Here is a 15308-nt window from a genome sequence, read left to right as displayed (position 1 = left end):
CATAATAATCAAAACACCAAATGCACAAAACAAAGAAAGAATATTAAAAGCCATAAGGGAAAAAGGCCAAGTAACACACAAAAGTTGACCTATCAGAATTACATCAGACTCTCACCAGAGACTATAAAAGCCAGAAGATCCTGGGCAGATGTCATACAGACCCTAAGAGAACACAAATGCCAGCCCAGGCTACTGTATCCAGCAAAACTCTCAATTACAATAGATGGAGAAACCAAGATATTCCATGACAAAACCAAATTTACACAATATATTTCCACAAAACCAGCCCTACAAAGGATAATAGATGGAAAACCCCAGCAAGGAGGGAAACTACATCCTAGAAAAAGCAAGAAAGTAATCGTCTATCAACAAACCCAAAAGAAAATAGCCACAAAAGCATTCCACCTCTAACAACAAGAATAACAGGAAGCAACATTTTTTCTTAATTTTTTCACTTTTTCTTAATATTAACATCGATGGACTCAATTCCCCAATAGAGAGACATAGACTAACAGACTGGATACGTAAACAAGACCTAGCATTTTGCTTCATACAGGAAATGCACCTCAGTGACAAACACAGACACTACCTCAGAGTAAAAGGCTGGAAAAAAATTGTCCAAGCAAATGCTCTCAAGAAACAAGATGGAGTAGTAGCCATTCTAATATCAAATAAAATTGACTTTCAACCTAAAGTTAACAAAAAGATAAAGATTGACTCCTCATACTTGTCAAAGGAAAAATCTACCAAGATGACCTCTCAATTCTGAACATCCATGCTCCAAATGCGGGTACCCGCATACATAAAAGAAACTTTACTGAAGTTACTGAAACTCAAAGCATACATTTCTCCTCACACAATAATAGTGGGGGATTTCAACACCCCACTCTCGGCAATGGACAGATCATGGAAACAGAAACTAAACAGAGACACAATGAAATTAACAGAAGTTATGAACCAAATGGATTTAACAGGTAACTATAGAACATTTCATCCTAAAACAAAATAATATTTCTTTTTCTCAACATCTTATGGTACTTTCTCCAAAATTGACCATATAATTGGTCATGAAGCAGGCCTCAACAGATACAAGAAGATTGAAATAATCCCATGCATCCTATCAGATCATCATGGACTAAGGCTGGTCTTTAATAATGACAAAAACAATGGAAAGCCCACATACACGTGGAAACTGAACAATGCTCTACTCAATGATAACTTGGTCAAGGAAGAAATAAAGAAAGAAATTAAAGGCTTTTTAGAATTTAATGAAAATGAAGGTACATCACACCAAAACTTATGGGACACAATGAAAGCAGTGCTAAGAGGAAAACTCATAGCTCTAAGTGCCTACAAAAAGAAACTGGAGAGAGCATACACTAGTGGCTTAACAGCACACCTGAAAGCTCTAGAACAAAAAGACACAAATATACCCAAGAGGACTAGACGGCAGGAAATAATGAAACTCAGGGCTGAAATCAACCAAGTAGAAACAAAAAGAACTATACAAAGTATCAATAAAACCAGGAACTGGTTCTTTGAGAAAATCAACAAGATAGCTAATCCCTTAGCCAGACTACCAGAGGGCACAGAGATAGTATCCAAATTAATAAAATCAGAAATGAAAATGGAGACATAATAATGGAAACTGATGAAATTAAAAAAATCATCAGATTCTACTACAAAAGCCTATACTCAAGTAGATTGGAAAATCTGGATGGACAATTTTCTAGACAGATACCAGGTGCCAATCTTTAATCAGGAGCAGATAAATCATCCAAATAGTCCCATAACCCCTAAAGAAATAACAGCAGTCATTAAATGTCTCCCAACCCCCCCCCCAAAAAAAAACCCAGAACCAGATGAGTTTAGTGCAGAATTCTATAAGACCTTTGAAGAAGACCTAATACCAATACTCTTCAACCTGTTCCACACAATAGAAACGGAAGGAACACTACCCAATTCGTTCTATGAAGCACAATTACACTTATACCTAAACCACACAAAGACTCAACAAACAAAGAGAACTTCAGACCAATTTCCCTTATGAACATTGATGCAAAAATACACAATAAAATTCTTGCAAACCAAATCTGAGAACACATCAAAATGATCATCCACCATGAACAAGTAGGCTTCATCCCAGGGATGCAAGGATGGTTCAATATATGGAAATCCATCAATGCAATCCACTACATAAACAAACTCAAAGAAAAAAACACATGATTATTTCATTAGATGCTGAAAAAACATTTGACAAAATTCAACATCCCTTCATGTTAAAAGTCTTGGAAAGATCAGGAATTCAAGGTCCATACCTAAACATAGTAAAAGCAATATACAGCAAGCCAGTAGCCAACATCAAACTAAATGGAGAGATAACATTTGAAATGTAAAGAAAGAAAATATCCAATAATAAAAAAGGAAAAAAAAAAAAGCCAGCAGAGACCCTTGATATGGATGTCTTCCATCTGCTCTCTGCTCACTCACTGTTTAACAAGTAGGTCCTTAACAAACTCATAATGGAAGCAGATCTTTCCTAAATTACTTGATAATTTTTTTCTCAATCCCAAATAAAGTCTGAATGCAATCTAAAAAAAAAAGACTGATAAACACATACAACTAGTATCTTTGTTGTTGACATTTTTGTTTTATGAAATAATTGCTTTTTAATGTATTTTATTTATATTAGGGTGATGTTTGTTGTTATTTTGATGTTATTTTTCTTACTATTAATTCCGTGGAGCCCTTGAAAAATTTTCAGTTTTTTAAAGGAGTCTTTTGACCAACACATTTGTAAACTTATATGATTATCTTTTAAAAATCATTGACAAAACTAAAAAAATGGAAAAAATCTACTAATTTTATATCATAATTCTATAAAATCATAGATGTATAGATGAATACAAAGTGATTGAGAAAAAATATATAAAAACTGCTTTAATCTTTGTTAGAATTATGAGTGGTTTATAATCTGGATGGATATACTATTTTTTCCAATTTTTTTTGTTACTTTTTAATTTTAAGGTTACAATATGAAGTAATTGTAGCAGTTTCAAATATATGTTTCATTGTGATTTTTTGTTTTCATATTAATTACATGTAATAATGAGTTTTTATTTTTGTGCAATGTAGTTAGTGCCATATTTTTTCAAAAATTCTCTAAGGATTTACTTTATTTTTAAGGTAAAAACATTAGGCATAATTTGAAATATAATGCATTTTGACGTGTTGATAATGTTTATATAGTAAAATGAATTAAACTCTTTTAGACATTTAGGAATGTTTTCAACTTTAGATAATCTGCCCTTGAATCTATAATTCCTCCTGATTTCAAAGAAGAACAAAATCTCTTGCTAGTGAGATGCCTTAGCAGGTCAAGGTGCCTGAGGGGAAGCATGACAACCAGAGTTTAATCTCTAGGACCCCATGGCAGGAGGATAGAGTGATTTCCCCAAGGTTTTACTTTGATCTTTACCTGACTTTGTGGTACAGGTACACCCACCTACACACCTACCCACCTACCCAGGTACCTACCCACCTACTCACCCACCCACCTATCTACCCACCTACTCACCCACCCACCTATCTACCCACCTACTCACCCACCCACCTACCTACCCATTTACCTACCTATACACCTACCCATCTACTCACTTACCCACCTACCCACCTACCTACCTACCCACTTACCCATCTACACACCTACTCACCTCTCCCCCTACCTACCTACACACCTACACACCTACCCATATACTCACCTACACACCTACCCCTGCTATACACACACAAAATAAATAACTATAAAGTAATAAAAATAGCATCCCACTAATCTCAGAATGGAATCAATCTTCTTTTTAAAAGTCCCTCTTTTCTTTCAGACCTCTTTAAGAGAACTCCACTGGGGAAGCCTTTCTGCACAGAAGAGGATGGAATGTCAGGCACAAGGTCAGAATACAAAGATGGTGGGAATCTGATGATAAAAGTCTGGGAACCCGTATCCTAAGGTTCCCCATTTGCACTGAAGTTAATTGCATTCATTACCATTAAGCTGATTAATAACAATCACAGTTACATGAGACTCTCCCTTATGAATTTAATGAATTTATTTAGTCATTTATGACACCCTCTGGATGACCTGTTGACAAGCCATCTGATCAGATGCTGCCATTATAAAGATGAGTAAGCATAGCCCCTTCACCATGGGGCTACAGTGTATGAGAAAATTAGGGATAGAAAATATCTTAGGTTTGGTTTATCAGGTGTGGCAGTAGATGGATGTGCTGAGAACTAGACCGCCATAGAAAGCTCAAAGGTGAATATGCTCCACCAGGATCTATTGAGAATGAATGTTATGTAAAGTGTAGCATAAGATCATGGCAAATAATTTTGCTTCTAGAGACATACAGCACAGTTGGTGATGTAATTATGTACATACACGCTCATACATAATCAGTGGCTGTAGTTCAAAACAGTGTGGAATTACGTGTTGATCACTACGGCAGGTAGAACCATGTTTCTTAGAGACCCTTTCAGGGTCCTTTAGAGAGGAGACTTTCATAGACAGGACTAAATAAAACCCATTTGTAAGGATGGAGAAGCTGAGGCTGAGGCTGAGGCAGGATGGGGAAAAGGGAAAAAAATTGTTCCTTTTTGACTCAAAGTTGCTCTTCCTAACATTTCATAACATCTTCTCTCCTGATACTAAATTTTGGTATAATCCACCATGTAATGCATATATTACAAAGCTAAATTATATTACATGAAGATGCAATGTGTTTCATACAGTTTAGAAGAGAATGAAAGGTTTGTAAAATGCACATTTCAATCCATAATGCTTGAACAGCAGGTAGCCAGACGTTTGCACTGAACCAAGTTAGACAGAATCAAAAGGCAAATTACACACTCTGCTGAAAGATGAGAGGTGCAGCAGAGACTAGGAAAAAGCCCGACCAACAAACCGCTACTAGAGTAAATAATGGCAGGCGGGAACAGTCTGGATGATGGAGATGAAAATGACCTTACCTGTAAGGATACTGTGTCTAGACAAATTATAGACTGTTGGACGGCGAAAATGAGGAAGAAAGGAAGTGAGACAGGGTATTCCAGAAAGCATCTTTTACCTTGAAACTACATGTTGAAGTACACTATTCTGACTCTGATACCCGAGAGAACCTCAGAGACTATATTTTCTGAAAGTCAGCAGGAAGTCGCAGAGCCGTGGGACAAAGAAAGATCAGTAAAGAGAAATTTCATGTTGGATGTGCAAATTATAGGATCAAAAAGGTAGAAACTGTGAGATCAAGAAACTATAGGCAACTACAAATAACTTCAAATTATAAATTCCACTTGTCACAAATTTAAGCCATTGGGATTATTAACCATATGATGAGGATGCTTCATTTTTATGGATATCAAAGAACACTAACAGTGTCTCTAATTTTTCTAAGAAATGTCTGCCTGAGTACAAATGGGGTGGTGGAAGTGTATACTGTTGTTCGGAGGTGCTGATAATACTCCCCGTCATTGTGTCACACCGGTGAGCAGCTCCTGGGAGTCTGAGTGAAAACCAGTACAGGCTTCTGATGACTGCAAAAGAGGCGTTGTTCAAAACCCAGCTGTCTCCATGGCCTGTGGTTGTGGCATCATTGCAGTGAGCTTCTCTTTAGGGATGTCATTCCCAGACCACACTCTTGTTTGAGACAAATAGGCCACTGTTCGTCAGGCAATGGAATGAACAGGCTAGGACTAGAGAATATGCCAACATTCCTGTATAGAGAAATCTTGTAGTCTTCTAATGACATGAACCTTAGCCATGTCTAAGATAAAAATAGAAATTGATCTATTTCTTTGAGAACAGTTGGTCATATTTATCTGTGACTTCTCAAGTTTTGGATGAGTTTTCTTCTTGAGTGTCACATCTTTACTGTATGCAGACGGTATAGTTTATGGAAACTTGAGGGTGAACTCTGGCTGTACTTTGCAGAAGGTGTTGTGGAAAAGTGCTTCCTGATGTTCATGAATACATAAGCTATTTTCGCCATCCAGCATAAAAACACACCAAGTACCCTTCCTTGGCAGAGAGTTACTCCTTTTTCTTGCAGTAAAGTGCCAAGAAATTTATTTGTCATGAATAAAACTATAATGGAGGAGTTAGAGAAAGGGCTGAAGGAGCTGAAGGGGTTTGCAACCCCATAGGAAGAACAACAATATCAACCAACCAGACCCCCCAGGGCTCCCAGGGACTAAACCACCAACCAAAGAGTACACATGGAGGGACCTGTGGCTCCAGCTGTATATGTAACAGAGGATGGCCTTGTCAGACATCAACGGGAGGAGAGGCCCTTGGTCCTGTGGAGGTAAGATGCCCCAGTGTAGGGGAATTCGAGGGCAGGGAGGCAGAAGTGGGTGGGTAGGTGGGGGAGCAACCTCATAGAAGCAGGAGGAGGGGGGAATTTTGGGGGGAGGAACCAGGAAAGGGGATAACATTCAAAATGTAAATTAAAAAATATCCAATAAAAAACTATAGGAAATATTAAAAAATGATCTCATTTGATTTCTTTTGCATGGTTTATCAGATAACATGTATATGATAAACATCTTTTGATTGGTCAGGGACAGACTAATGTATAGATTGAGTGGCTGCTGTGCTGGATCTTTCCTGGCCTTTCACCCATCAGGTTTTGTTTGCAGATATTTTTGGCCAGCAGGGAGCGTCCAAGGTCCATCTTTGAATCAAAGAACAAGAACAAAAAAACCTGGCCAAGGTAACTGCTAGAGAAATCCACTGTCAGGAAGGGGGAAATTGAACTTGGCAAGAGGGCTTGCTTTGTGTCTTTAAATAAAGTATTGATTTCTATAATGCTAATTTAATACCATATGAATAGTATATTAGAGGAAAATTCTGTTTTTTATTTGTTTGTGACATAAAGAACTTCAGGAATGTTTAAAGGAGAAAATAAAGATTACCCAGAACCAACTTAAAATCAATTTTGGATATATCTAATTTTATATTTAGATACTTAATATGTGGAATGTGAGCTTCTCAGAGAATTAAATAAAAAATTGTTAAATTTTATCATGTATCTGTTAGACTATAAGTTGTTGAATTAATGATTCAAGAATCAAAATTATACTAAGTCCAATAGTTTTATGATTATATAATATTAGCATTATATCATATTCTCTTGTTATATTTTTAATAGCTACACAGTTCATTAATTATACAATCAGCTTTATTCAATGAAATATTCATTATATAATTTGGTCCTAAATAGTTATTAGTTAAAGATTTTCATTTTGCTGCTCTAGAATTAGATATATATCACTTACTTATTTATTAGTTTATTTAAAAATTAAAACTTCAAAGGAAAAGTTTTTATTGGTTCTTTGTGAATTTCACATCATACACTCCAATCCCACTCATCCCTGCATCCTTCCATATCTGCCCTCTGCCCTTGCAACCTTCCCCCAAAAGAAAACAAACAAGCAAAAATAAACATCCTTTGGGGGTTGGTGGAGGGGTAACTGGGAAGTGGGGTATCATGGGATGGGGGGTTGGTGGAGGGGTAACTGGGAAGTGGGGTATCATGGGATGGGGGGTTGGTGGAGGGGTAACTGGGAAGTGGGGTATCATGGGATGGGGGGTTGGTGGAGGGGTAACTGGGAAGTGGGGTATCATGGGATGGGGGGTTGGTGGAGGGGCGTTGGCGGAGGGGGTAACCAGGATATCATTTGAGATGTAAATGAATGGAACAGGATTCATTACATACAACACGGCTGCCTTCAGGAGCACTCATCGTTACTGTTACAAGTGGTCTGAGAGTTCATAGTGCAGTATCCAGGTTCGGCAGAACTCCCTGTCATCACTAGGGAGTGTGAAGAATGCAGGAGCTCCGTTCTCTTCCTCTCTCAGCTTGTTTCTAGTTCTTTAAAAATGTCTGTTAATTCCCTTTGTTCATTTAAAGAAAGGTAGTGGCGGTATTTTAGCTGTTGAAAGACATAAAAGAAGGGGTTTAGAATGGGGCATGAATGAGCTGTGATAGAGAGATGTATCCACATGGACATTTAAATCTTTCTAGAAATGATAACAAGAGTGGACAGAAGAGCTATCCAAGTGAAGAGAGAACATTTAGGCTGACCATTATTTAGAGTGCTGGACATCTGAGTCTTCCCTCATAGTCATTCCTAACTCCAGGTGTCCTTTCACTTGATGCTTTTTTTGTTTATCATTTTGCACATGCTATGGATAGGTTTTACTCCTCTGGGGAACTTGCAATTTCTATACACGTTTCCTTGATCAGAGTTGATTGGCCTCTAATGGACAACTCAGACAAGGCCGTTTCAGCATTTGACAGGGCCCAGTCTTTTGTAGGAAAAGGGACACCTTTTTCTTATAGAAGGATTTCAGAAAGTAAATACGGAATGGATGAGAACAATAGGAAATCACCCTTAGAATAGTACACTTTTTTTTCACTATCCATGGCTGAATCCCAAGCTGTCAAAATTTAATGGGCAAACAGGATATTTGCATAGCTTAATATTATCACCCCAAATATTTATTCCAAAGGAAAATAGCAAATATGTATAAGAGAAACCCAGAAGGCACCACTTCAGTATCATCAGTAATAAGAAATACAGACACTATTTCCTCCTGACTGAAGACTGTTACTACTGTTTATCCTCCTCAAAGTCTACAGCCAAAGGATTGCCATATGAAGTTATCAGAAAAACATAAATTGAGGGATAGCTTTCAAAATGTCCAGGCAATACTCTTCCAAACTGTAAAGGTTATTAAAAAGAGAATATTGCCCAGTTAGTCAAGTGCCTCCTGCATGAGAGTGAGAACCTGGCTTTGGATCCCTAGCATCTGAATAAAGAAAAAAAACAAAACAACATCAAAAATAGCAAGCATGGTTGTATGCATCTATAACCCTTAAGTGGGGGCTGGAGATATCTATCTATCTATCTATCTATCTATCTATCTATCTATCTATCTATCTATCATCTATCTATCATCTATCTGTTTATCATCTATCTATCCATCCATTCATATATATATATATGTATAATATATATATATGTATATATATATACACATATTTATATGTATATATATTTATCATCTATCTATCCATCCATTCATATATATATAAATATATATATATATAATTCATATATATATATGAATTAAATATATAAGTGCTGCTGAGTCAATTTAGAGTGCTTGTGTGTATATGGTTTTAGGGATGACCACATGGTATTAGATAAACAATTAGAGGGTTCAGCCCTTGGGGAAGGCTAATTATACTTCTCTCAGCTCTTGTTAATTCCATATAATTCCTTAGCCAGGTGTGGGCCCCATAGTATTCCCCCCATATGTTGCAATATCAGCTGTTATTATCGTTGGGTTTGTTTGAGTTTTGTTTCAGCAGCCATATTGTTGAGATTTCATGGGAGCAGTTCCTTGTTACATCTAGAAGACACAATCTTGAAGCATACTTCCTTGTCCTCTGACTCCTAGAATCTGTCCGACAGCCCTTTCCTAAAGTTCCCTGGTGTATCAACTGGGCCTCCACATTACATGGCCAGTCCTTTGCATTTTGGCCAGTTGTGGCTTATTGTAATGATTTCCATCTGCTACATAAAGAAATGTCTTTGAGGCACGAGAGCTACACTCACCTGTGGTTATAAACAGCTAGAATGAAATCAGGTGTTATGCTGGTGTAGGAGACTGGCAGTAGCAGCTTCTCTTCTAAGATTCAGGGCTTTACTAGCCATAAGTACTTGCCCAGATTTACAGTACCAGACAGAATTTCCCTCCCACTGTGTGGTTGTGAATTACGGGTGCTGAGAAGTGAGCCTGGGGTCACTGCAAGAGCAAGTGCTCTTAACAACTAAACCATCTCACTAGCCTTTTATATATATATATTTATTCCTTGGGTTTTGTTATTTTTTTAGTATTTTGAATATTCAGGATATTAATCTTCTGTCAGATGTGTAGCTATCCAAGGTTCTCTACTACTGTGTGGAGTTTTTCTTTACTCGAGTGATTATTTCCTTAGCTATAACAAAGTTTTTAAGTTATGAGGTCCCAGTTGTTGAACTTAATTCCAGGGCAGATGGAATTCCCTTAATGTCCTCAAAGATTAAATTTAAAGAATAAAAAATAAGATATAAAATGGTTGAAGATGATTCAGATCCTTTATCTCTGGCTTATACAGACATATACACACATACATAAACACATATACATATACACATATACATAAACACACACACACATACACACAAAATGGACAAGAAAAAGAGAAAGGCGCTCATTCAAATAAAACATGGTATCCAGACAGAATCAAAATAAGAGAGTGGTAGGAAACTAGTAAAGCCCAGTCAAAACTTGTAGATTAGATACTAATGTTAGTTTTTTTAAAAAAAAGATTTTATTGATTTTCACTAAGTGTGTGCATGCATACACACATACAGTACTATTTGTGACATAATGGATTATAATAGTCATTATCACGTTCCTAATGTGTGTTAGAGAGGTGGGCAAGTAGTCTACAAATAACTAATGGCAATATTTCTTACAGTTTTGTCAGAGAGTTGATGTCGACATAGAGTTCACATCTGACTGTATTTGACCATGAGGGGAGGAGGGCGGGATAAAGGCTCCTGATGGTTGCAAATCTTGGGGTCATGAACTGTGGTGGAATAGTTAACACAAATAAGAAATGACAGAAAAAAGGAGTATGAGAGAGGCCATTTCATTCCTCAGCATGTCATATGTGTACACAGTGTCTTCTTTGGCTTAGTTAAAACACAAAGAATAATTTATTGAAATGTAAAAACATGTTAAATGTGCTTAATGTTGTAAATGGTTTAGAGAGATGTGATTAGATTTGTGAGTGGAAGTTGGTGATGTTCAGCTCCTGTGGTAGCTGCTCGTTGAGCCTAGTGAAGCTTCCCTGAGCATATTTCTGCAGACTGAATAACCAGTTTCAGATGGTCTGGCGAGACATTCCTTTGAAAAGCAAATGAGGCACAGTTACAGTGTGTGGGGCAGACAGGGTGTGGACTTGGGAAAATGATTGGTAATTAACTAGGTAGAGCTTGCTGACACGAAGTCTGATTTGAGTAGTGCTAAGTGAGCTGGTACTTATTATAGTATATGGGTTTCCTCGGAGGACACTCCTCAAGTGGAAGCAGGTGAGAAGAGACTGCGTTATTAAATAGTCTCACAGTAACTGGTCAGGCATACACAGTGCTCACAGAACACACAAAACTCCCAAAAGGAGTCCCGAGGGCATGGCTGAAGTTACTCGGCCTCATAGACTCCACTCACAGACAAGCATCGTCAGTCCGTTCCTTGTCAAGACAAGGCTGTTTGTCTATAAATTTTACTTCACACTGGTAGGAGGAAGTTAATGTTCCCTCTGGGATAAAATCTTCATGTTTGCCAAGTCCCTTTACCTTAGACACTCGCTCAGGTCTATTGCTTTCATCCGATATCCATGGGTGAGGGCTGACTATCTGATATCCATGGGTGAGGGCTGACTATCCTGTGAGGAAGCTGGTCAGAGCTCTCATACCACTCAAAGAACGTTATTCTGAAAAACAAAACAAAACAAAACAAAAAACCTAGCACGTTCTTTTCTTACCAAACACAGTACTGTCACCCCTGGGACTTATGTTGGAGAAGTGGAGAAAATCAAAGAGAAAAATAAAACAAATCCTTGCACCAATACTGGTGTTGGAGTATCGAGAAGAAGAAAACCAAACCAAACCAAAACACGACTCAAACCAAAAACCAAAAACCAAAGTAACATGAAATTCCAACTTTACTTCTTATTTGGATATGTTCACACAGGTAGTGATTTTTAATACCATCTTTTAAAGCTATGTCAGGAAATTGGCGAATAAATGCGGCGAATCAATCAAGTATTTCAAAGGCGTTTTAGAATAAAATTACCAAAGCTGTTTGAGAAAATAGTCATCCAACACTATATGGTAGTAATGTGTAAGAGGTGAGGCTCGGGACACTAGTTCTACCTGTTGTACTTTTAAAAGCTGATTTTTATTTACTTTCGTTTTAAGAAATAATCATGATAAATAAATTAGTAACTCTAAGATGGCTCACCATTCACTACGCTGTAGCAGCTTAAAAATATTGCAGGCTCTCTGAGGGCTTGTGAAGATGTTAGTGAAAAGACTATTAACCTTTGGAAGACAAAGTACGCATGCCTTTAATCCAGCCCTCAGGAGGCAGAGGCAGCGGAGCTCCAGGTCTAGTGAGAAACATCTTAGGATAATGTGGAGAGCAGCAGGGCAGGACACCTGCTGTACTTCTCTGGCACCTTGTGCATACATATAAACAGGCACTTCACATACATGTACACAAATAGAAGAATTAAGAGAGACTCAGAAGTTTAGGTAATAGTGCATACTCTTTGTAGCAGTATTGTAATATTTTAGTTTTCAAATGAAAACTATCACACATATGCAGGGTGTAACAGTTACGTCTCTCATTGCCACAGCAGAATACCCACAGGAGCAATTGATGGTGAACATTGCTCTTGGCTTGAGGAGGTACAGTCTCTCATGGCTGCTGACATGGAAGCTTGTAGCTGGTCACACTGGGATTGATTAGGAAATAGATTGGCAGCAGAGATGGTCCAGACTTCTCAGAGCCGACCCATAGGGTACAACATTTTCCATGGGCCTCATGTCTAGAAGGTTCCAGAAACCCTCCAAAACATCAACACTACTTAGAGCCCAGGAGTTCACACATGAGTATAAGTGGGTACAGTCCACACCTAAACATAAAGTAAGAAGAATGACTAGAATATTTTGGAATTTAGTGTGCATGCACATATGTGCACACACAGTGCACACTGCACTTACATGGTTTTTGTATACAATTATTTTTTATTACATTTTTTTTGCTGTGTGTGTGTACATGTGTGGGTTCCCACATGCCATGGCACATGTGTGGAAATCAAAGAACTTGCAGGAGTCTGATTTTCCTTCTAGCATGTGTAGCCCTGGGATTGATGCTGAGACATCTTACCAGCCCCTTCAATTTGTATCTTTTTTTTTTTTTCCATAGAAGGGGACTGTTAATGCTTAATTTGTGGTTAATTTTTATCTTTAAAATAATCACTTCTTATCTGTTATAGGGTGGAATCTTGCACCATGTGGGGAAGTTCTTCATTAGAATTAGCCATCGAGTTCCAGATGGGGCAATAGGAGCTGAGTTTCAGCGAACAATCAGATATTGGGACCAGCAATCCAATGAGCACCCCATACCTGCTCTATCAATAGCAGGCAAAATTCCATATGAAATATAGGCCAGTAATAATATTTTGTTTTAAACAACTGAGACTACATTCAAAGAATTGAAAGCAAATCTTATAAAATATGTTTGGGAATATAAGCTATAAAATTTGGGATAACACATTTCAACTGGAGCACAATAAAAAATTTAGAAGCAAAAATGGTAATAAAATGATGAAAAAAATAGGAGGGATGGATAAGTACAAAGTCTTATTGTGGCTTCTGCCATCCTAGGGCGAGCTCCCTGGTCAACCCTGCAGTGCTTCCTGGAGAGTGAACGTGCATTTGGACGGACTTCTGCTGTGACTTCTTTTCGCTGGTTGATGAGCTTCTTCAGGCCCAAGGCCTCCTCAGCTGGATACTGTGTTTCCTTCTTTCTAAATGTTTTTATGTATGACACATGTAATATACTCTTACTTTCCTGGAGCACTGACTTCTCCCACGTCACCTTTAACCGTCTTCCATCACGATTACTTCAGTGCACACTTGCTTTATGGATGACTGTCAATTTGAGACTTAACTCCTTGCAGAACTGTTTGCTCTCAAAATTGGGACTGCCTTTTCTTGGCTCTATTTCGTGAACCACACATCATTTTACTGCCTCAGAACCACTAGGGGGCGGAGATTTCTAGCAAATCATAGCAATTTGCAAATGTGAGGCGATTATTTTAAAATACTAACCATTTGTGAGTTTTTTTGTATGTGCTTTTTTAAAAAATTAAAAGACATTTAGAAAAATGGAGGAGAAAGGGTAGAGATTTTTCAGTTACCATTCTTTTTCTCTTCCCAACACAGTTAATCTTATTATCAGCCTCTTGTATTATTGTGGTATATATATTAACTTTCAGATTGGTGTAGAGAATGCTTTACTGAGGTTCCGGTTAAGATGACGTTGAATCTATGGATCAAGTTGAGAAAAACTGGTACCTCGACTCTGATGAGTTCTACCACATACATGAATTGGTGACTTGTGACTTTTTAAATTTCTATTAAAGTTTTGTAGTTTTCTCAAGCATGTCTCAACCTGTGGTTACTCTTTCCTTAAGTTCTGACCCATGCTCTCCAACGTAGCACAGCCTGTCTGCGTGTCGCCATTAAGAACATAAGATGTGTCTTAAGTGGAAATGAATATTAGATTTTAGAGATTTAGTAGCATAAAAAGAGGCAAATGAGCCATCAGTAATGTTACTTTAAGTGTTCGTTATATTTTAGGTGTCTTAAATAAGGATATTATTAGTGAAAGTAATTTAATCTACTTGTTTCTACCTTTTTCATGTGGCTACTAGGAAAATTAAAATTATGCATGAAGCTAGCATTATATATTATTAATAAAACTTCTCTAGAATTTACATCAGTTACCTTGCTTTTAGCTTTGATGGCTAAATTGGGGATAGAAGTAAATTAGGATTCAGTGTCCTAAAGATACTTTATATCTCTCACACAGAGCACCCTAGTCATATACCATTTCTCTTTGATAATCTTGAGTAGCGAGCATTTATCAGAAGCAAAGATGCACTGTAGTGACTTTCTTGCCATCAAATGAGGCCATAATAGGATGATTACAAAATAAATCACAAGATTTAGGACTCTTCACTAATAGAACCCCTTCCAAGACCTTAAGCTGATGATAGTAATGAAACCAAAAGACCTTATATTTCGTAGCTTTTGCACAAGTAAGACATCTTCAGTACTGGGGATTGAACCTCCACTGAATCAAATATCCAGCATGTTTTCCCCATCTTTTCAGTTGTGTTTTGTGTTTATGTATTTTTGCATGTGTGGGTGGATTGTTATATGCCTATGGAGGTTTGAATCATTGTTGATTGATTTTCCATCTTATTCAATGAGGCATGGTTTCTCAGTTAAACCCAGACCTTTCCTACAGGGTTAGTCTTCGTATCCATCCCACTCTGGTGAATCCTCTCTACCTTCTGAGGCTGGAGTTACAGGAGGCCACCGTGCCCACCAGCTTTTTA

At 37.6% G+C, this 15308-nt stretch overlaps 1 protein-coding gene across 1 annotated transcript in view; it reads left to right on the top strand.

Annotated features, from left to right (window-relative positions):
- The window catches only part of LOC143442933 (uncharacterized), a 77025-nt gene extending 62681 nt beyond the window's left edge, over positions 1-14344 (top strand). Inside the window, exons 2-5 of the mRNA XM_076937718.1 lie at positions 3882-3948; positions 6199-6359; positions 6694-6767; positions 13567-14344. Of these exons, the coding sequence (XP_076793833.1) occupies positions 3882-3948; positions 6199-6359; positions 6694-6767; positions 13567-13609 (345 nt within the window). The 3' untranslated portion in view covers positions 13610-14344. The remainder of the gene's footprint in view (positions 1-3881; positions 3949-6198; positions 6360-6693; positions 6768-13566) is intronic.
- Positions 14345-15308: the final 964 nt, after the last annotated feature.

This window comes from Arvicanthis niloticus, chromosome 7 (assembly GCF_011762505.2).
Source record: "Arvicanthis niloticus isolate mArvNil1 chromosome 7, mArvNil1.pat.X, whole genome shotgun sequence".
Classification (NCBI taxonomy): domain Eukaryota; kingdom Metazoa; phylum Chordata; class Mammalia; order Rodentia; family Muridae; genus Arvicanthis; species Arvicanthis niloticus.
This window is presented reverse-complemented; position numbering and strand designations above follow the sequence as displayed.